Source organism: Trachinotus anak, unplaced genomic scaffold (genome assembly GCF_046630095.1).
Source record: "Trachinotus anak isolate AG129_WGS33_773 ecotype Australia unplaced genomic scaffold, CSIRO_AGI_Tana_v1 ptg000014l, whole genome shotgun sequence".
Lineage (NCBI taxonomy): Eukaryota > Metazoa > Chordata > Actinopteri > Carangiformes > Carangidae > Trachinotus > Trachinotus anak.
The window spans coordinates 2,638,279-2,660,871 of NW_027273865.1; the positions used below are offsets into that span (position 1 = coordinate 2,638,279).

At 41.6% G+C, this 22,593-nt stretch overlaps 1 protein-coding gene across 1 annotated transcript in view; it reads right to left on the reverse strand.

The window, feature by feature from the left end:
- plekhg2 (pleckstrin homology domain containing, family G (with RhoGef domain) member 2) overlaps positions 1–22,593 on the reverse strand; it is a 96,461-nt gene that overhangs the window by 3,175 nt on the left and 70,693 nt on the right. Inside the window, exons 7-15 of the mRNA XM_071495932.1 lie at positions 22,468–22,514; positions 12,445–12,595; positions 8,649–8,780; positions 3,141–3,323; positions 2,762–2,854; positions 2,189–2,275; positions 909–942; positions 345–437; positions 68–169 (exon numbers count right to left, since the gene is read on the reverse strand). Of these exons, the coding sequence (XP_071352033.1) occupies positions 68–169; positions 345–437; positions 909–942; positions 2,189–2,275; positions 2,762–2,854; positions 3,141–3,323; positions 8,649–8,780; positions 12,445–12,595; positions 22,468–22,514 (922 nt within the window). The remainder of the gene's footprint in view (positions 1–67; positions 170–344; positions 438–908; positions 943–2,188; positions 2,276–2,761; positions 2,855–3,140; positions 3,324–8,648; positions 8,781–12,444; positions 12,596–22,467; positions 22,515–22,593) is intronic.

The following is a 22,593-nucleotide window of genomic DNA, read 5'->3' on the forward strand; positions in this document are numbered from 1 at the left end:
TGTCTCTGTGTACCTGAATGTCTCTTGTTGTCTGTCTACCTGACTGTCCCCAGGTGTCTCTGTGTACCTGACTGTCTCCTGGTGCGTCTGTAGGGCAGGTTTCCCTCCAGCAGTAGCGGCAGACCCTTCCTGGACTTCTCAGGTGTGTACATCAGCAGCTCTGGAGGCTCTGGAGGGACAAACAGAGCCGCAGACCCTCAGTTATGTTTTTAACTAAACCCTATTCCAAATTCAAACAATCATTTGCCCTTCAAATGAAAACCTGTTGTGTTTGTATCTCAGGGATGAAGCTACATTTATGATTTTTGGTATAAACTGCAGCACAAAGAAACACTATCTCTGACCTGACTGGCGCCTGCCTCTGTGATAGCTGTAGATATCATCCAGTCGTGGCGAGGCGGAGGATTTCTTCATGTTGTCCTGGTCAAACTGAGGGGCTGAAACACAGGAAGTGATGTCACCTCATCAGCACACACTAAAAACAGCCATTTACAGTTGCTTTATTTATGATTAAATGGTAAAATGCTTGTAAACAGAACTGTGTGTGTGTGTGTGTGTGTGTGTGTACTTGTACTTGCTACATAGCAAAGACCAAAAAAAGTATTTTACTAACAGAGTGAGGACATTTTGGGAAAGTGAGGACATTTTGGCCAGTCCTCACTTTTTGAGACACCTTAAAATCACATTTTGAGGGTTAAGACTTGGTTTTAGAGTTATGGTTAGAATTAGGCTTAGGTTAAGGTTAGGGTCAAGGTTAGGATTAGGCACTCAGTTGTGATGGTTAAGGTTAGGGTAAGGGGCTAGGGAATGCATTATGTCAATGAGTGTCCTCACAAAGATAGAAGTATAAGTGTGTGTGTGTGTGTGTGTATGTGTGTGTGTGTGTGTGTGTGTGTGTGTGAACTCACATTGACAGAAGTTGTCTCCCAGGACCTGTCTTGCCTGGAAAGAATGATACTGTGTTTATTACGTGGGTTAGGGTCCGACTTTGAAGTCCTGGATACTGAAACATTTCTTTGATCATTTTAAAAGACTTGTCCTAATGCATGCTGTGTTACATTTACAATAAACCTGCACAAAGAGACCTGAGCACCTCTGAAAGCACCACATGGTCGAGCTTGCAGGTTTGTACAAAGTCACAGTTACATCAGTAGGAGGTCTGTACTTTCTGAGTGATTTTTATTTCCTCCCAGTTCTTATATTTTTGGTCAGGGATTCTTCACATCAGATTTGCAGACAGAGTTTCTCAAGGCATGAGGAAAAAATAGCCTAATTCAGAGAAACAGGGGAAAAGGTCAACCTCACAGTTCCAACAGTCAGACGTTTTGTAAACCATATAGTTGGGTAGTTCGGTGTGATTTTGTCAATGGATCTGATGTCGATTTTTACCTGGGTCACTGCTCCAGCCTCAAGTTTAAAACATGAGTGGACGCGCACGTGTGTTGGGACCAAAATGCTGGACCCAATCAGTTTGAATGGCTGTTTGAAGGTTAAGACTTGGTTTCAGGATTAGAGTGACGTTGCAGGTTAGGAGAAGAGGCTGTGGAAAGCATTTCATCAATGGCAGGTCCCCACGGAGACAGCTGTATAAATGTGTGTGTGTGTGTGTGTGTGTGTGTGTGTCTTTGTGTGCATTTTTTTAGGTTTTGATGTATTTCCTCCAAACAGAATATAAAGCAGTGTTCAGGACTTTAGGACCTCAAGTTTTCCCTCTGCCAGATCCCAGTGCAGTGAGGAGTTTGTGTAAATGACCAGCAGGTGGCAGCAAAGACAAACCCACTGATGTTACTGCCAATTAAGATGCTACATCTACTGTCCAACTTCAGTTAATTCTGCTGCTACAACTAACATGGTAGTTTTAGTTCCTGCGGTTACTGCTACATCTGCTTTTACTATTATTAGTACTACAGTAAAACTACTATTCCTACTACTAGTACAACAGCAATACTACATCCTACTGTTTGCTTCAAAAACTAGCAATGCAACTGCTACTATAACTTCAGCTTTTAGTGCCTAAGGTCCTATGCTGATACTTATTAGCAATCATAGTGCTGACAGTAATTACACTGATGACAGCAGAAGTTATAGATATAATTTTGTAGTTATGGAAGTAAACATTAACTGACTCTTACATGACAGGTGTAGTTACTTTTTTCAGGTGTCAGTCTACCCCTCCACCTCCTCCTACCTTCTGTGGGAGAGAAGCAGGATGGTTTTCTACGATCAGTCTCTTGAGGTAGTGCACCCACAGTCTCTTCTCCTCCTGGTTCTTTGTCTGCATAAAGTCACATTGAGGCAGCATGAATGACAGAAGTACATACAGAGTTAGAACATACAGCTAGACACTGTAACCAATAACCTTACTGTAGTTATTACTTTCCATCTACAAATATGTGTCATTTGTTAATGGTTCTGTGACATGGTTGTTCCTTCAACATTCATTAGGGCTACAAGTACTGACTGATTGATTCATACTTTATACTATAACATGTCAGAACACAGTGATAAATGTCACAATTTCCTAATCTGCTTGTTTTGTTCAAACAAGAGGCCAAAAGCTGAGTACAGTACATCACATGTATAATGAAAGTCCTCACACTGAAGAAACCAGTGAATGCTTGACTCCTTTACTTGTAAAATAACATAATTGCTTATTAATAGTTGCAGATTAATCAGATGTAATGTTCATGTATTGTTGACATGATTGTGTGATTGGACGAGGATTTGGGTCCTGAGGTGAGGACATCACTCCAACACTCACCTGGACGACGTGCTGCTGTTTGGGAATTGTCTGGTCTGACACTTTGAAACACAACGGATCCTTCAGCGTCTCCACCAGCAGCAGATTACAACACTGCAGCAGAGAGGCATAGACATTAGGGCAAAAAAATATACAAGTGACAGACCTTTAGAACAGGTCTTCCAGGTTCCACATGTTATCTAATCTGAATTTGCGAGTTTGAAGACTCAAAAAGCTGCAGATTTTTCATTTTCCCTCACTATCTTTGACCATTTTTATGACCAGTAAACCATTGTCTGCACTTCCACCATCATGGCACAGTAAAACTAGGGGCTTGGTGACTCTTTAAATCAGGATGTCCATCACTGTGAAATGGTGAAATATTTGTTGATGAGCTTACGAATATATGTGTGCTGTAGACAAACTGCTCCAGCCTCTTCTTGGCAATCAGCAGCATCTTATCAAACAGGAAGAACGCTCTCTCCTTCTTCACTCTGTGGACCTTGAAGGAACCCTCCAGAACCAGTTCTCCAAACCCGCTAAGGTCCGGCCCGCTCCAGTTCACCAGCAGGGACTCGATTTCCTGTCAGCAGGAGGTGAAATGTCACAGGTCAGAGGTTCATCACAGAGAAGCTTCTGGAACAAACACTCCACACCCACCAAGGTCATGATCGATGCACAGAGCCAGGTGCCACCAGTAGAGAAATGTACAGAGAAGGTCTACAGAGAATCTCTGTAGGACTGAAGATCACCTTGAAATCCTCTATGGAGCTGCACCCAGATCAGTCCAATCAATCAGGCATACACAGTTTCTGATACAATCTGGTGGAAGTTCTTGAATAGCTTTCAATGCAGCCTGTTGAGTTCTATGCTTTGTCTATTAATCCATTTGATTAAAACAATAAAAACTCAAATCCTTCTATAGTTTAAGCAGTAGTTAGGTTTTGTGAGGTCCAATGCCAAGTTCCTGATGTTTTCAAAGTATTGTTGTTGTGAGTTTGCAGCTGTTTGTGTGTGTGTTTCCCATCTTTGTTTCACACATTTTATCCTTCGTCCTCCATATTTGTAGTCCACAAATGCCATGGGACTCCAATACTCTTGATTGTGACCTTGTGTATACCCTTTGAGGTTAACGGTGTTTTTTCTGTTCTGTTCGCCTGAAGAAAATCAATGACCACCAAGAACTCCTCTTATCAAATGTACACTGACTCTACAGAGACCTGGAATGTAGACGTCACATAATGATCGTCCAGACCAGCACGACAAGACAACTATTTTATTGGTTGGTTCTTTACTATAGTGTGATTTGTAGAGGTTTCTAGTCATTGTGGCTCCATACAGAGTTGTTAGGTCTTGTGCAAAAACCAGACTGATTCTTCAGTGGCACGTTCAAGTGATTATACTGAACTTTACTCTGATTTTCTCTTATGAACAAACAGCTGGACGTCCAGACTTTCCTTCAAATCATGTACAGACAATCTGCCTTTTCCCACAGTTTTATTACAGAATTACAATGCTTTAATATGATTGTATAAAACATGAAGAACAAAATTAATCTAATGTTGAATCGTCATCATCATCATCATCATCATCATCATCATGGCTTGCTGATTTTCTGACAGGTGTGATGTCCTCTACAGTTTATTATTCTGTCATCCATCGCTGTGACATCACATCTCCTTGACCGCTGCGTATTCATCATGAATCACTCTGGTGGAGATACTAACTTCATGTCAAACCTTCTTTCTGTCTGTTACTGTATGTCACTGAGTTGGCAGCTAATGTCAATACTGTCACTACTGAATCTTGTTTTTCACGTAACCTCATATGGTGTTTTGTGAGCACTGATTCTGTAATGATGCTTCTTCCTCTCTGCACAAACAAAAGAAAACCTCTGTTCTTAAATCTAGAGCACATGCAAAAATGGTCACAAGATGTTCTCGTCAGGAAACACTGAGAAACAAACCATCTGACCTCTCCGACATCTGGGCTGGTTTCAATGTTTCAACCTCTCCCCCTTCCCTGGCCCAGCTGCTGAGAGGTCAAAGGTCAACACCTGTGCGCTTCCTGATCTGTGAACTTTCAGAGGTTAAAGTTTAAACTTGTGAAAGTCAGGTCAAACACAACCTGGATAACTCAGTGTTTTCCAGAAAAGAGTCACAACAGTTTGTTAATGAGTCCGTTCCTGTGATGAGCCAGAGCAGTGACTCCAGCTGTGGAGATGATCTTTGACCTTTGATTTCACACAACCAGCTGGGAGAAGGAATGGGAGAGAGATGTAGAAATGTGTGTGTGTGTGAGAGTCATACAGTTTGAGATTAGTGGACCACTCATTGTGGTTAATGGTGCTGACATGATTGATTTTGTATTTCTACTGAGTGTGTAGATACAAAGACCCAGAGGTATTAAAATCACACTAAAGCTTAAAGAGGACTCATGAAGCCTTATCCAACTTCAATGAATCATAATCAAACTTCTTCTGATTTCTAATGCAGGAGACACAGTGGGAGCTCAGCAGGTGCAGCAGTACTACATGATCAGGATCCTGCACTGCTCCTTATGAACCAACCTGGTCCCCCCAGATGCATCCAACCTGTTAATGTAGGATCCACCACCAGAGCCCTTCCTGTAATCCAAGGCCTTAACCTTGAGGCAAAAGCTCAGGGTATCATAAGGGTTCAAAGCTATCCAGAAAACAAATAAATGGTAAAAAATAAAGCTGAAAAAAATAGTGATATGTACAGATGATGGTGCACAGGCACCTTCTACAGGTGGATTATGGTCACTTGTGTCTGAAGGTGGGTGGACATCTACACTTCAGAGGTGTTCCAGCAGTCAGATTGTCTGGAACACATCTTCAAACAACTTCTACAGATGTTCAATGATCAGACACTTGGTTTCCTCACTGTCATGATCTGAACAATAATAATGACGTCTACACTGGTCAGTATTTTTCATTCCATTACTTTTCATCTGCCTCTGCCCTGGTCCCTCAGGAATCCTAGTCTTTAAACGAATGCAGGCGTAACAGCAGTTAGGTCTTAAATTAATGTTAACCGATTCTGTCCTTCCATGATATGGAGAAAGTAATCCACACCTTCATCACAACTCCACTGGACTGTTGTAATTCTCTGTATCTAGGCCCCCTCCCAGTCTCTCATTATCTCACTTACAGTTGGTCCAGAATGCAGCTGCAAGGATGTTGACTGACACTAAAAAGCTTGAACACACCCCCAGAGCAAATTATACTAACAGGACTAACAGGTGGGTCAACTTTTTCTCTGGGGGTGGGGTGGTGGTGGGAGGGGGTGGTTGTTTTTGTAATTTAAAACAGATTTCTTTATCTTTATTATTTTTTACACCACCTAACCTCTTGGATCCAGTCAAGAAACAGCCCTCTGTACTGGTCTAGACTGGTTAGACTGAGGTGACAGAGACACCAACCACAGTAACTCACTCACACGTCTGCCTACGTGCACACGGCATAAGAGGAGCAGCATCATGGGAATTAATGATAATACCAGATATGTGAATATTTCTCGCGTTGCTCTGATGGTCTGAAGAACTTGCTGCTGCTCTGCCTCATCTGTCTGTGTGCCGTCAGTGACCTTAAACTCTATAAGCTGCTCATATACTATTAGTTTTACTGGGAGGTTAAAAAAATAAAGTGTAATATGATGATATGATATTGATGTATGTCCCATGATCACATCTAAAGCTAAGACGTGACAGAGCTTTTGCAGTTGCTGATCCAAAATTATGGAACCAGTTGGAATCAGATATCAGATGTGCTACCTCCATCTCTATTTTTTATTCACTGGTCTTTTTGACTCACTAACCTTTTAGTCCGTTGTCAGGTGCATAACTGTGTATTTGCTCTGTGTTTTCTTGTTTTTGTCAGTATGTTTATAAGTTTCTGCATACAGTATATATAGTTCCCTTTCCTTGTGTTTTTACTTATTTTATATATTTGTTTTACTTGCTTTATTTATTCTAACATCCTCTGTACAGCACTTTGGTGTCAGCTCACACTGTGTTTAAATGTGCTACAGAAACAAAGTTGACTTAACTTTAAATAGATGCATACGGTAACGTACTCTGGTGGCTCACACATCATCATCATACAGATGTCATTAAGTGGTAATCCAAACAAAATCATCAAATAATAATTTTAAAAAAAGTACAGTCAAATATCTATAAAAACTGTTTTGGACTCATGGAAGCTGCTTGTTAGAGCTGATTATGAGCTGACACTATATCCTGACATACAGGCACAGGGACAGGGTTTTCATTCAGGCATCTTTAATGTGAACTGAACTGATCTGACTCAAAGGGAACAGAAGCAAAGGTGGAGAAGAGTGAGGAAAACGTCTGTCAAAACTAAATTAGAGGCAAAACAGTCGAAGATGTTACATAACAAAGACCAAAGTAGAGATGACAGGAGAAGTGTGAAAACGTGGCTGGAGGTGAGAAGAAGCCGACACACACATATACACCCACACACACACACGCGCGTTGTCAGGTCTGTAACGGTTGCTGAACGTGTCCATGTGTGATGGAACAAGTTAATAACATGTTCCTGTGTGTAATGAAGTGAACACGTGTTGGGGGGATTGAGGAACGCAGCGGTTGTAGACTTCGACACCTAAAGGTCACCCAGCCGACCTCCGGCTGCCTGTCTGTCTCTGTACAGGCCCGTGAAGGAGAAGCTGGCTGGAGGCTCAGAGAGGAGGCGCAGGGCTGTGGAAACTCACATCTGTCAAGTTTTTAAGGAAGTAAGGAAGCAGCTTTGTTCTGAGCTTGAACACTGTGCAGTTGTGGGTTAATCAAAAGGTTTAATGACTTACAGCAGGTCCAGGATTTACTCAGCCTCTGGGGCAGTTTGAAATCTTTCCTATGGAATCAGTCTCATGGTGATGTGGGACTTTATGTACTGTCCTGCTTCACTGATGAGACATTTGCACCATTGTGTGTCGTGAAATTAGAAAAGTGACTCACCTTTAATATTGTTACATCAAATAAAGTCTCTCTGCCAGTACCCAAACCATCTAAGACTGCAGGTGTCCTTAATAATAACAAGAAACTATTCAATAGTAAGTTCCATAAAAACTTAATATATTTTACACAACAGAAAAGCTCTTTAGATAAGATGTGTTTCTTGTGTGGCTGCTGTAAAAAGCACAGGGACGTTTGTTTTTATGTTGTGGTTCTGCAGTGTGTTAGTTCAATACTCAATATAATATATACTTTTCTTCACTTTGATATTTCACTATCATCTCACCTGTGTCCACTCAGCAAAGGTAAGTCAGACCCTTGGGTCACAAACATATATACTGATCTTAAGGCTGTAAAACTGAATATCCACATTACGCACAATCATCTATCACACACTATGGCTGACACAAGGAGGCGGACAATCATTCACATCAACAATGCACAACTTTTGCATTTCTCACTGTAAAGTTTGAGAGTCAGAGACAGATTTGAAGTGATGCTCTGAATCCTCCAACCACACAGGTCGTTTACTCAAACCTCCTGATACGACCCACAGGAGTGTCTCCTGAAATAGTGCCACTACAGCAGCAGGTGTACTGGACCTTCATCGCCATGGTTATAATAATAAGCAGGCAGCTTACCTGTTGGAGCGGTCATGACTTTTTTAGGTTTAGGAAAAGATGCTGGTTTGGTTAAAATTCCGTCCTTTACATTAAACAAACTTCTTTGTCATAATAAAACACTCCTCCTGGCTCTACAAGACCAACACTGGTCAGATTTGGTGCCAAATAATAATAATGCAAACTTAGTTCAACTCCAAACAATCTTATAGGCCTCATAAAAAAACATCTCCGGAGAATAAATACGACACTGTACAGCATACAGCATACAATCTGTGTGTGTGTGTGTTTACCTGCAGCCGCACAGCATGCTCCTGTTTCCTCTTCATGTCGTTAATGTACCAGGCGACTGCAGTCATGGTGATGATTGCGTCCTCGACAACCTCGTATCCAGGGGCACTTTTATCAAAGTGCTTGGAAAGTTCCTGAGAAGAGACAGAACACCTTCAATGTAAAATTCAGACATGGGAGCGATATGGAAAGTTTCCACAACATTAACTAACAGGTGTTTGTCTGACAAGTCACATCCATTTCTGACACATGGAAACATTTACAGTCTATGAAGGTTTTTTGAAGTAATGGATACAAAGAAGAATAAAACAGAACAAAACAATCAGCGGCTCACTGGCTGACACAGCATTTCATCACAGAAATGATTGAAGCGGGACCAGCTGAGGATTATGGGAAAATCCCAGCACAGATCCAAACATATGTTTGACCAGTGTTTAAACTGGCCACTGTAGACAACATCAGAGACAGTGTGTGTGTGTGTGTGTGTGTGTGTGTGTGTGTGTGTGTGTGTGAATTTGTGTGTCTGTGTGTGTGTGTGTGTGTGTGTGTGTGTGTGTGTGTGAGTGTGGGGACACTTTCACATTATGGGGACTTGTCTTCCCTATGGGGACAAAAAGCAAGTCCCCATAATGTAAATTTTGTAATTCAATGTGCTGGAGACAGGATTGTGTGTGTGTTTGTGTGTGTTTGTGTGTGTGTGTTAGTTGCTCTCAGTTTCATCATCCCTCTCCCCTCTCAGAGGTGGGCTTGGACTGAAACCAGTTAAGGAACTCAAAAAGTTTATTGGGAAAAGCTGCAAATGTGTGTCCTTATGTAAGTGTGTGTGTGTGTGTGTGTGTGTGTGTGTGTGTGTGTGTGTGTTGTTTCTGCTTGAAAGTGTGTGTTGTGGATGAGACCATCAGCTGAACATCTTCAGATGCTTGTGTTAAGACATTTGCAAAAAGTTTTGACAGATGATTCAAGTGACAGCTGCCATTTATTAAATAAGTAGTTACATGCTAAGTCTCATGGTGGATGGATTATCACCCAGACACAATTTCTTTTTATTTTTAAAATGTATTTTCAGCCTCTGATCCTTTACAATTGGGTGTCTGAGTTGAATAAATTCCCCTAAGAAAGTATCACCTGCATCACAGATTTTGATGATTGTCTATCACACCTTGTGTAATAATTTGTGATATTTTGTATTGTATTTGTGTCGAGGTTGGTTGGTTTAGATCTGCTGTTGGAGGAATCCCTCTTATTATCTTTACTGGGCAACTCTCCTACAAATTATGTTTCTACTCTAATTTGTTTCATCAGTTACACTGCAATGGAAAATGTTCCTGCTACCTAAACTATGTTTGGAGGGAATATGTTTTCCATTGAAGGCAGTGCTACACACAGAGCTTGTAGGGAGGTGGCGGACTTGGATGACAGACGCACAAAGTGCATGACTGCATGTGTCCTGCATGTGGTTGGATTTAGGCAACAAAAGCACTTTGGTTAAGGTTAGTTAGAGTTTGTAGTATTGGTTAAATGGTAATAAAATAAACCACCTGCGTCATGCTGCAGGTCACTGTGGACCATCAATCCCTCACTTTGCTGTGACTGACTAAATATGAGCGGGTCGATCAATGCTCTACTCACAGCTCTAGACTGAAATCAGATTTTATTCATTTGAAATAGTGAAATATTTTCAGCTCAATATGAAACTGTGTTGGGACTAGGGCTGGGCGATAGGGTTATTCAATCTCAATTTTTTTCCGCGTTCTGGAAGATTTATGATTTTAAATCGATTTTGTTCTGCCTACATGAACTCAAGAGAAAACATTGCTCCCATTCTACCAGATGCTTTTGTCTCAGGTGTTGGAATAGGTCTGTAGTTCTGCCATTTTTTGTTTTAACAGCGCTTTTACAAACTCTGCACAGCACGGTGATCTGTTCCGGGTCTGACCTTGCAAAACCAAATCATGCCCATATGACTGAAGTAACATGACCTTCTTTCGATATAATTTCATCGTCTTTTGCAGCTGCCATGGCTCACACTTCTTTTTCATTTACCCAGAGGAGCTCAGACATAAAGGTGTGTCTGGAAAATTGCACCAACTGCTGTGCTGTGGTGACTCCAGAGAATTACTCGCGCTGGCTCATAAATGAAACATTAATCTTGATTTTGTGATTTAAGCATTTTTCAAATCGTTTCTAAACAAAAACTCTTGGGTGCGTTCACACCTGATCTTAGAGCTGACTACTTGTGATCGTATCACATGAGTTGGACGTTAGAAGCAGTGGGACAGGGTTAGTCTGGTCACATATATTATCTGTGTACACGTGTGCATGTCTGGGATGATTTCTGCCTGCGTGTTTGGAGCAGTTCATAGTTTATCTTGTCATATCTTGCTACAGGGAAAACTCTGTGTTACACATTTCTCTTTACTTGACACTGCAAATTTTAACAAAGTATTCTCCACAGGCTGTGGTGGCCTCCATCTGACATGATGATGTCTCATACTCGTTTTGTAGGTCCTGGGCTCTGACGACAGTCAAACCCTACAGATGTGAGTTCACAACAAAACACACATGTGGGACACACACTGCAGCCGTTCATCTTTAAAATCAAAGAGGCAACGAGCTGAGGAGTCTGTGTCCTCAGCTGTCCTCTGTCTCCACTGCGTGTATCTCGTTCAGAGGAGGAGAAGTTTTATTGCTGTGTGATATTAGCCAAAGGCTGTGTTTAGACAGGATGCAGACATGTTGCCTGGACACCAAAGCTTCATGAATCCATCAGCTTCCTCTGAGGAATCTTTCAGCCTCAGTGAGTCTTCACAGAGCTCAAGATGTTGCACACCACCAGAGGTGGACAGAGTACACAAATCAAGTATTTGAGTCAAAGTATAGGTACTTCTGAACAAATATTACTCCAATAAAATCCAGTACTGCAGTACTTGCTTTTAGTATTCAAAGGTAATAATTTTACATTCACACATTGTTGCATTGTCCCACATTAAGAGAACCTAATGACTCTGAAACAACTGACTGACTGGCTGTAGAAGTGAAGGATAAAAAACCGTAGAATTTGATACAAAGTTGATAGAAATGACCTCTGCATCATTAGGACACTGACAGGCTCAAACTAAGCTGTTCAAACATGACTGACAGTGGAGGAGTTGGCTGGGATTGTTTTTTCTCCTGTGATGAACCTAGTGTGTGGTCTATTACATTTTTTTAAATAAAAGTATATTCATTCCACTGACTAAAAGCTCTGCAAAGAAATGTAGTGGGAATGTAGGAGTAGGTGCTATGTGAAGTACAGCCTCAAGTATTTGAGCAACAGGTAGTATTTGATATACTACATGTAGTATTTTGGTAGTATTTGAAGTATTTGCTGTTTTGGAATTGCTTGAAGTAATTAATGTAGTATTTCAGTAGTTACTTGAAGTGTATTCAGTGTTATTTGAAGCACTACATTTTAGGTGCCACCTGCAGCTGTGGGTGGTATGTGAAGTGTGGCATGTAGTATTTAGTAGTATTATATTGACACCTGAAGTAGTAGTTGGTAGTTTTAGCAATACATATAGCATTTGAAGAGCAGAAAACATGTGGAAGCAGGTGCTACGTGAAGTACAGCATGAAGTATTTGAGTAGCAGGTGGTATTTAAGGTACTACATGTAGTATTTGGTAGTATGTGAGATGTCACCTATAGGACCAGGTAGTGCTTGTGATGGTACATGCAGTATTTGGGGAGTTACCTGTACTTATGGGTGATACTAGTTGGAGGTTCTACATATAGTATTTGGTAGTATTTGCAGTATCACCTGTAGTAGCAGGTGGTATTTGAGGATTCTCTGCACTGGTTTGAGCAGGTACGTCTCCAGAGGTAACGAATGGTTCAGAGTCATCTGTCGCTCCTGGAAGAAATGAACCAGGCTCTCATTCTTCATGCACTCCCTCAGCACTGCCACCGAGCTGTGGAGAGGGAAAGAGAGAGAGAGAGAGAGAGACAGGGAGGGAGAGAGAGAGAGAGAGAGAGAGAGAGAGACAGAGAGGGAGGGAGAGAGAGAGAGAGAGAGATTATTACATTATAATAACAGTATCATTACTGCACTAACAGACATATATTGTTTTTGACATGCATGCACAACTTAAAGCTAGAATCTGTAACTTTTCAACATGAAAATGTCTAAAAGCAACCAGACCTCTGTTCTATATGTTGTCAAGTTTTGTTCTTTCAGTATCCCAAATGTTTCCATCAATTCTCAAATCAGAGAAAATTGTGATTTTAATCAGGGTAGTGCTCCATTTCATTTGGCCCCTCCCTGACATCCTGTGACTGCTGTACAGCGTCAGTGAAACAATGACTTTTAAAATGAAACCACAATGGTGGTGAAGACTACAACTCCCACGATCCCATGCTACTTCATGACATCATCAAGCATTGGTTGTGTTGGTAGTGACCCTTGGTTGTACACTACTTTTCATGTTGCACAATGTCACAAAGTTAACTATACAGGGTATAATAATTCCTACTATATATTCGGACAGCACTACAAAATGAGCATATAGTGGTCTATATAGGGGGTAGTGAATGATTTTGGACACAGCCACAGACTTTTGTAACTTTTTTAGTGGCAAAAGTTACATACTGTGTGTTTAATTATATCACCTCTCAGAAATGGACTTATTGATTCCTGAAGCACTGACAGTTTGCTCTTCTGAGCTTCTGTCTACATAAACACCCTCTTTATAATTTCACGAACCAGTGAAAAAGCTAAAAACTTTCATCACTGTGTGAAAATAACTGGGCGTCAAACACAACTTTCCTTGAGTAGATATGACTGTGTTCAAAAAAGTTGACTTTTTTGAAACACAATGCAACATCATCCAACACTGCAGTGGCCAGTGAAATCAAACATTAGTCTTTTGTCTTTATCTCATATTGTTGTTCAGAATCTTTTCTAGTGCTTGGTGATCTGACTCAAAGAGCAAAAGTACAAAATCATGAAATGCCAGTCAAATAATACGACAGAAACGAATACAGGATTCAATTAAAACTCGATAAACAGACCCAGAATCAGAATCAGTGACCATGGATGGAGGCTGATGGATGTTCGGGTAAGATTACAAGCATCAACAGTGTGAGACAGTTCAGCAATTGACTCCTCTGATAAACATTTTTCACAAAATGAAGACAGAAGGACTGAAATTTAACAACAAGAAGAAATGAGGAACAAAGAAGGGAGGAGGAGGTCTAGACGATGACGGAGCAGCAGGAGGTGAGAGGGAACTCCTCGACGCTCACCAACATTCATCAGGACACAAAGGAAGGAGGGATCGAAGAGGAGGTGGAGAAATGATGGATGAAGAGGAGGAAGAAAAAGACAGATGGAGGAGATTATGTAGAGACGATGAAGGAGGAAAAAGACTCCACAGCTGTTTGGAGCCTTGACAGACATTCATTACAAGTTCAGGGAAGAAAGAAAGAAAGTGGGGAGATTGGAGGCGTGAACATTTATCACAATTTGAACAATGGAAGTATGAAATCGAAGAGGACAAAGAGAAAAGAGTAAAAGAGAGGATGAAGACAAAAAGAAACTGAGGCAGCCAAGAAGATGAAAGAGAAAGAAATGGAATATTGTAGATTATGAGGGATGATCCTGGAGATGATGAAGGAGAAGGGAAACTCCTTAGCAGTTGTAAGTTCTTTGACCAAGATTTGAAGGAGAGGAGCTGAGGAGGAAGACGAAACGTTGTCCAGATGATGGAGAAAGAGGAGACATGAGAGGAAAAGGGGGGACGGTGGAGGTGGAGACTCTTCAGCTGTTGGGTCCTCTGACAAACATTTATCACAGAGTGGAGCCAAAGAATTTTGGACACCAGTGGTGAGATAGGAAGGAGGGAAGAGAGCAGCAAATAGGGGGAAGCCTGAGCAAGGGGGATGAAGAAGAAGGAGAAGGGGAGAAAGAGGATAGGAGGAAGGAGGTCAAGGTAGCAATGGGGCTCAAGAGGAGAGATGAGGCTCTTTTCCTCAAGATAGACATTAATCATCACAGGAAGGGCTCCAGGAATTCAGAACAGCAGTAATATTTTCTACAGACACATCACTGATGTATTCAGCAGAGAAACCATCCCCAAAACACAGTTCACCTGCAGGTTTATCAAATAATCTTAGAAAGTAACATTAATATATCTGAAATTATTAAGGATTTTGTTAAGTTTCTGCCCGTCATGCCTTTCACACATGAATGGTAACCTCAGTTTTGGCCTCTGAGGAAAGAAGTAGGCTATTATTTGTGCACCCAAACTGAATATGTTAATGCTCTGTGCCAAAGAGTCATTATAGGGCTGTAGGGTATAATATTATGGGGGAGGGATGACATTGGGGCTGTGTTTGTGCAGAACTCATTGGCTGGGTTTCTTGCTTCACAGATGCAGAGACTAAGGCAAATGTCAGTCTGTGCATCTAACATTTGATCCAGCACAATGTCAGGTCAGGACCGCTGTTCATCTTGTGACACACGTGATGATTTTTCAAGAGATAAACAGCAGTTCTCTGCTCTGTTGTCCTTTCTATTGCTACTCTTCATCTATTGATAATCCAATTAACACATTTTGAGACTATATATCTTGAATCATTGTCTAAAACCCACCACCCACCCTACTTGACCCTCTTACAACCACTAGCATCACTCTGACTCTGTTTGTTCCCCAAAGCACATGTGGGGAAATGTGAAATATGGGGTCTTTGTAATTAACATAATAAAATATTACAGACCTGCTCTGTATGAAAAATATCCTGGGATAACTTCTGTTGTGATTTGACACTATACAAATAAAAACTGACTTGACTTCTCCTTGTTCAGTTTTTGGCTCTAGCTTCTGATGCTCGATCAGCTTTTGTCTAACCCACCACGGTGGCCACAACGTCAACCCTTTTAATGACTTATTAACTAAATGAGCTCCATTAAAAGGCTCTAAGAACAGATAAAACATAAGTATGTTGTTGATTGTTTCAACACTTTCATATTGTGACTGTATTGAATACTGCAGCCTGTAGGGGACACTAACTGGACTTTTGTACCTTCAGCTCTAATGTAGTAGAAATGCCATAAGTGTAACTCTCCTGAATTCCTAAACATTTTCATTCATACTAATCTCATGGACCAACGGGCCTTCACAGTCGTCTCAGAGAAGTGAGTCTGTAATCTGTGATCTCAGACTGGAGGAAACTGAGTTCAGCCTCAGATAACCACCGCCCTCTGCATGAAGAAGTCAAAGCATATGGCAGATCTGAAAAATGTACACCAGAGACATTCCTAGAAACCGTACTTGTAAAAATTCCCATCAAATCAGCCTTTACGAAAGACTCATGAAACTCAGCAGCAGCAGATGAAAGATGTGCAGAGGTTAATTTGTTAATTTATTTTGTTGTGTCATTCTCTAAACAATTTGATTGTAATTTGATTTGATACACACAGAGACACATCAGTTGTTGGTCTCTGTTGGGCATTAATATGTACAGGTTGAAGCCAGTTTTCATCTAAGCTTCCATAACCTCACAGACTGTAGGCAATTACAGCTACTCCCAAGAGCCTGAATTCATCTCCACCAATCAGAGGTAACCTGACACCAGCCTCCGGTCTGCACAGCCACTCAAAACACTGCGGACCTCTTCAACTCTCTCCCTTCCCCTTCACTCTACCTTTGAGTTTTGCTTGCATTTGCAAAAAGTAGTTTCCAACATCCAAATGACACTATGTCAGTATCATATACAGCAAATGATAGGGTGTCAGAGACTGTATGCTGTTAACATGCATGTATCCTTTGTTATCCATGTGAGCTCTGTGACCATCACTCTGAAATATTCCAGCTTTGCCTTGTGGTAAATTAACTCATACCTCATACAAAATGTCAGAGTTGTTCTGCTTGAACCAATCAAAGTGATCTTCAGTCGACACAGAAACCATGGTATCACTTGTTAGAGGCAGCTAACAATGTACAGCTGCACACATCACATCCACACCCATAAACTACCATGGCCACATGGATGACTCTCATGGAGAGTGTGTGAGACTAAAGTTTTGCTTGTCTTTGTTATCCACAAATCCCTGCTCTGCTCCTTTGTGGTTGCACTGATCAGGGATCAGGTCAATGCTACAACAGCTTGTTATGTCCTCAGAGGGCTGTCCAATTCAACCCTCTCAGGACTCTGAGGACTCCTCATCTGAGTCTGGGTCTGACTGAGGCTCAAACATGTGGCTGAGTCTCTCTGATGTTTCCTCCTCTAACCATCTTCATACTCTCTGCTCTTTCACCTGGACACCTGGAGCCAGCTGGTGGTGGGCAGGGCCAAGGCCTGATCCAGATTTCTCAATGAGGAAGTCAGAGTAGATTTGCTTCAGACCCAGTTTTACAATTCTTTTTTTTTCATTTTTTTATGTGGTAAAACCACATTAAACTGAATATTAATTACAGCAGAGAATTGTTGCAGAGTTTAAAAAATGTCTGGAGAAGAACTTTAAAGACGTCAGTGAACGTTTGTAAGATGACACCACTCACTTAATCTAAACTCACTAACCTGCACTGTTACTTTTAGATATACTTTCGCTTTCATGTGCCATCAGTTTGACCATTGCTGGAACAATTCCCTACTCTCTTAAAACTTGGCTTTAAAGACATCACCCCTGCCCAGCCTCCAAAGCCCCCTGGCTCTACAGCTCATCAATTTACAGCATTACAAACAGCACACACATCCAAGTGGAGTTTAGCTGCATAAATTAGCCCAGCATCTGTCTCAGTCATCCCCCTGGATCTACGCAGTGAGATCAGACCCATGTCTGTTAATGTCATTTTAATAGCAGCCTGTTTCATGAAACATTAGCCTACACTGATACGAAGTGTTATGATATTTGTGAAAGAGAAAAGATTTCTTTAAAGCACTTCAGTTCTGCTTTTGGCAATTTCAGATGGCAGAGAAGCTGCATTCCTGGAGCCATTTTGTTATTTGGCGTGTTTCTCTTTTTATGGAGGATTACTAACCAAACAAAGACTCTCATCTCATGTTCCCAGCGGGGCTGCACTGGAGTTCACAAACCTGCAATCCAGCAGATTTCCCTCCAAATATTACCCAGCGGATCACAGTGGAAAAATGTAGAGTAGACGCTGACAGAGACCAACTGTCTTCACTTCTGGTAATTACATTACTGTTTCACTGTGAATAACGCTGAGCACTTTGATTTGAAAATAACACACATGCTCACTGACTGAATTTATGTATTTAGCATAATTGCAAATACTGATCATATACCAAAACTGACTTTTCAATCAGAGAACTCCTGGTTCCAGACCATCACTACCCACATGGACCATTATTATGTGGGTGCAGGGGAGTTTGGACCAAGTTTGGATCCAGAAACTTCACCGTGAGGTAACCAGATCAGAAGAACAGTGACGTTGTCCAGTGAAGACAAACAGAGGAACTGCCACAGTGTCAAAGCAGGGAGTGTTCACTGTGAACTAAATCTGTGTGTGTCCATTTGTATATTTAACTGTTTAGGCCTTGTTGTTGGTTCCTGGTGTTCATGACTGTTTTCTGAGTGATTACATAAACATATATCAGATTTCAGGTAAACACTCAGGCTGAGAGCAGTGACTGCTTTGTTGTGACATCACAAATTTACAGAAGTCCTGACTGCTAAAGAGGGCAACTGCTTCGGGGACCCAAAAGTCCCAGGCTCACTGCTTGTTAGTGTAATTCTTGGTGTCAAAATCTAAATTAAAACCTTACACAGTGAAAATTAGTGGGTTAAAAATTGTACCAGTGTGGGTAAATGTACTGCAACACCAGTGCAATAATGGGTTAATTTTACCCAGTACCTATGGGTAGAAACCCACACAAGACAAGGGGTTGATTTGATCCAGCTGACGCTGAGTCAAAATAACCCATGGGTACTGGTTAAACGTAGCACCAACCAGTATTGTGTTGGTGCTATATTAACCCACACTGGGGCTCACCAGCCAAGTTTTGCACCAGCGCCCAAAGATATGGTGAGATTCTGAAAATCTCAGACAAAAAGAAGCAGGTGAGGATGCACTGAAAATTTCATGAAAGTAAAGCAATTTCTTAGAATCCCTTTAACAAAATAGTCCCCCACCTGTGTTGAGTGTATAAGGGTGGATTATATGAGGGGCAGTCCAATAATCGTGAATGTCTGCGACTGACTGACTGACTGATCATTGTTCCACCGTTGGTCAGTCAAATGCCATGTGACTGAGTTGGAGTTTCCTCATTGGCCGTTGCAATGATTTAGCTCAAACAGTTTCTGTCATGGGGCGTTTACACATGACACAAACAGAAAAACATGTCAATGAGAACAGCTTCGTAGTGAATTCAGCTGAATTAAGATACTGTGTCAGCACAGACAGGAGGAGAGAATACGACACAAAGTTGTTTACAGCGGCTCCACAGCAGTTTTCAACTACATTCTCAGTTTCGCACATTGACCACACACGGTCCAGACAGATGCCAGGTTTTAACCTGGTCTTGTTGGTTTATTGCAGGACTTTGTTGCTTGTTTTTACAGCAGCTTCACGTGTACCAATCTGAGTTTATGAGTTATGTGTGTGTGTGGGGCCTGGCTGCTCTGTATGTTTGATGTGACAGGAAAGGGGGTTGATCTGGCTGATCGACCCAACTGACCGGTAATGTGACAGTCAGTTCACAGATTTCATATGTGTTTTGGGGACCGTCCCACCCTCATGTTTAAGGAACATGCAGCAGCAGAATAAGTCAGCATGAGGAGCAGTGGGGCAGAGAGGATCCAGCAGAAGAAGCAGCGATGCAGCCCTGAAAACTGGACACACACACAGAGAGGTTCTGCTGGGTTTGGTGGTCTGAAAGCATTTGACCTACTTATTTTTATTGGAGTTTAATGGAGCTGTAAGGAGGCGACAGGCAGAGAGCAGAGAGCGGAGTGAGGTGAAGGAGGGGTCGACTTTTATGCTGACAATGGAAACTGACAGACACACTTACACACACGCATGCACACAGGCAGGTATGGATGTTCATGAAGGCTTTTACTGTGTATTTTATGCAATGTTTTAAGTTTATTAACATGCTGTCAGATGTAGGCAAACACACACACACACAGCTGGGCAGTGATCCAGTCAGGCCAAACATCTGTCTGTCAGATTGATGGAGAGGAGATGGTGTGTGAGATTAGCAGTGACTCTCTAAGAGACTGCACAGAATAAAAGACAAACACACCCACACACAATAAAAAAACATGGTGAGGAATGATGGTGTGTGCAACAACAACATTTTGAAAACTACTTTAATGTTTGTGCTCGATGGAGTTTCTCTGTCAGGGTTTATCTCGGTACCACACACACTTTTATCATTTTCTGAATAAACTGTACTTTCTCTTGGAGTTGTCTAGGTCTATAGTACCTGCTGAGTGCCAAAACCTTTCTGTCTTTTTCCTGCAGCCCTGCAGCCCCTCATGTTTGTACACTATTAGTGTGTTGTTGTATTTAACTATCTGAACAGCAGTCTGCCAGCCCAGCACTCTGACACCAAGTCCTCCTCAATCCACCTTCCTGGTCGAACTCAATCTGAGCCTCTGGGTGTCCCTCACTCAGCCTCTCTTCTCCCCACACCGTTCTTAATTTTGTTTCCTTTTCTAATCTGATTGCTGGAACATCTGATGAGCTGTGACCACTGTGTCCTGCCTCCAGAGATATCTTTTTTTTTATTCCAAACATTCTTCTTCCTAGTGAAAACCCAGCACCTTCTGCACATTTACCCACAATGCAATGCAACTACTGAAAGCTGAGATCTGGGTGTGTTATGTAGGTAGCAGCTGATGTATCCTGCAGTCTGTAGCCTGCAGCAGAGATGAGGAGCGACTCTGCAACAGAAATGTGTTCTATGGGCTGGACTCACTGCAGCCAAGGAAATGTTGGCCTTGAGATGGTAACCACCACCACCCCCGGTGTCACAGGGCCAGTTCCTTGCTCGATATTGTCCTGATGAAGGGGTCTGTGGCCAGAGCGCATGCAGCCAGCCTTAAGACTCTCCGAGCATGAGATGTGGCTTACAGATCGGTTAGAGAGAGTACAGCGTAACCAACTTTCTCAAAACCTTGGTTTTAAGAATCCAGTGTGTGCGTTTGTGTGTTTGTGTTTGTGTGTGTTAACATTGGGTGCTTGCTCTAGGAAAGGTGGTGGGTTTAAGAAGATGAGAAAGTGGTGCACAATGTGACTCTAGTGATTTTCTAAATAAAGAATTGATCAAAAAAAAGACAAACATCAGCATGTGGAACTGTTGAAACGTGGAGTTGAGAATGTTTTAAAGATGAAGAGCACATGACTGTGTTTTCACTGTTTTTCAGGACCAGAACCAAAAACCACATCCATTGTTCAAATTCACGACTTTGAATCAAAACCAGAGTTTTGGTTTGAGACATGAAACACACAGTAACACACACACTTAGACATTCAGCCAAACATCTGTCTGTCTATGTGTGTGTGTGTGTGTGATGTGGTGGATTAGATCTAGCTCTTGCTCCAAACTCTTCTTCTGCTCCATAAAGCAGTTTTTACTTCTCTTCGTGTTTCTACTAAAACACATTTCTCTGCTCATAAACCACACGTCTCCTCCAGAGTTTGTCTGTCAGGAACAGACAGGAGAGAAATGCTCAGTGCTGCTGAGGCTCTGCAGCAGAGTGTCGACAGGTTTCAGCATCAACTCACTCAACACACATAAAACAAAAGAGTCAAGCTCTGCCCGCGCCCCCTACAGGCAGCAGTGTTCGTCGCAGCCAAACCACACAGTCCTGGTGATGCAGTGGAGTGAAACATGTAAAGATTGTCCTGTTGGTGGCGCTGCACTAAAGGTCAGGGGTCTTTGAGGGATTTATCCTCTGGGGAGCAGGAATATTCAATATTAAACATCTGAACAGTAGTTATTAAAGTTAAAATCTGTAAATTCTCCACACTAAATGTCTAAAAACAACCAGACCTGTGTTCTACATGTTTTTAAGTTGTGTTCTTACATCATCACAAATGTTTCCATCAATTCTCAAACAGACAAATCTGTGATTTTAATCATGGTGACACTCTGTTTCATTGGTCGCCTGTCAGTGACATCATAGCCTCTATGTGCATGTGTCAGCATTGTGGTTCCCCTGAAAGTGTTGCAGTTGCATGCCAGCAAGGATGTCAACCACAAGTTTTCACTGGACCAGTCCCTGTTTTTATCATTGTGCAATTCCCATAATCCCCCACGGCTTCCTCTGTTTTTTTATTCAGATTTAGTCTCATCTTTTGTCTTGTGCTCTGACATAATGATGATCAAATTCACTTGCAGTTATTTTGTTCTTGCAGTTTTTATTGCACTGATGCACATGTTGTAATCTCACCTGTTTTATCTGCTCAGTCATTATCTCATATTCACCTCTTGTGTGTTTCTTTATCTGTTATTACCTGTGATCATAAACATTCATTGCATCTGTTCTTCATTCATTCTAATGACATCACATTTGCTCTGAACATTTTTTGATTCTGTTTTCTGAATATGTCTCTTATAATTTATTTATTTGTATCATATATTCATTATAATATTTGTTCTCATCTCACCTGTCTTTACCTGCCCTCTTCCCTTCTCTAAATACACCGTCATCACAATAAAGGTCCCATCTGGATGAGAACCAGGGTCATATGATGACCACCGGGAACCTGCTCTCATCTATGAATTTGTTCAAAGTTATTCTTCTTCTACTTTCTTTCTGATGTATTTTCAGCATGCGTGTGTGTGCATGTGTGTGTCTGTGTGTACTTACTTTGGGTAGTTCATGCAGTAGAGTGTGTAGATGTCAAAGGCTTCGCTCTGAGGAAAAGACAGAACACGGTTAATGTCAGAGGATGAGGGAGACAGTCGTCTTCTCTCATCACTCCACCACTCATCC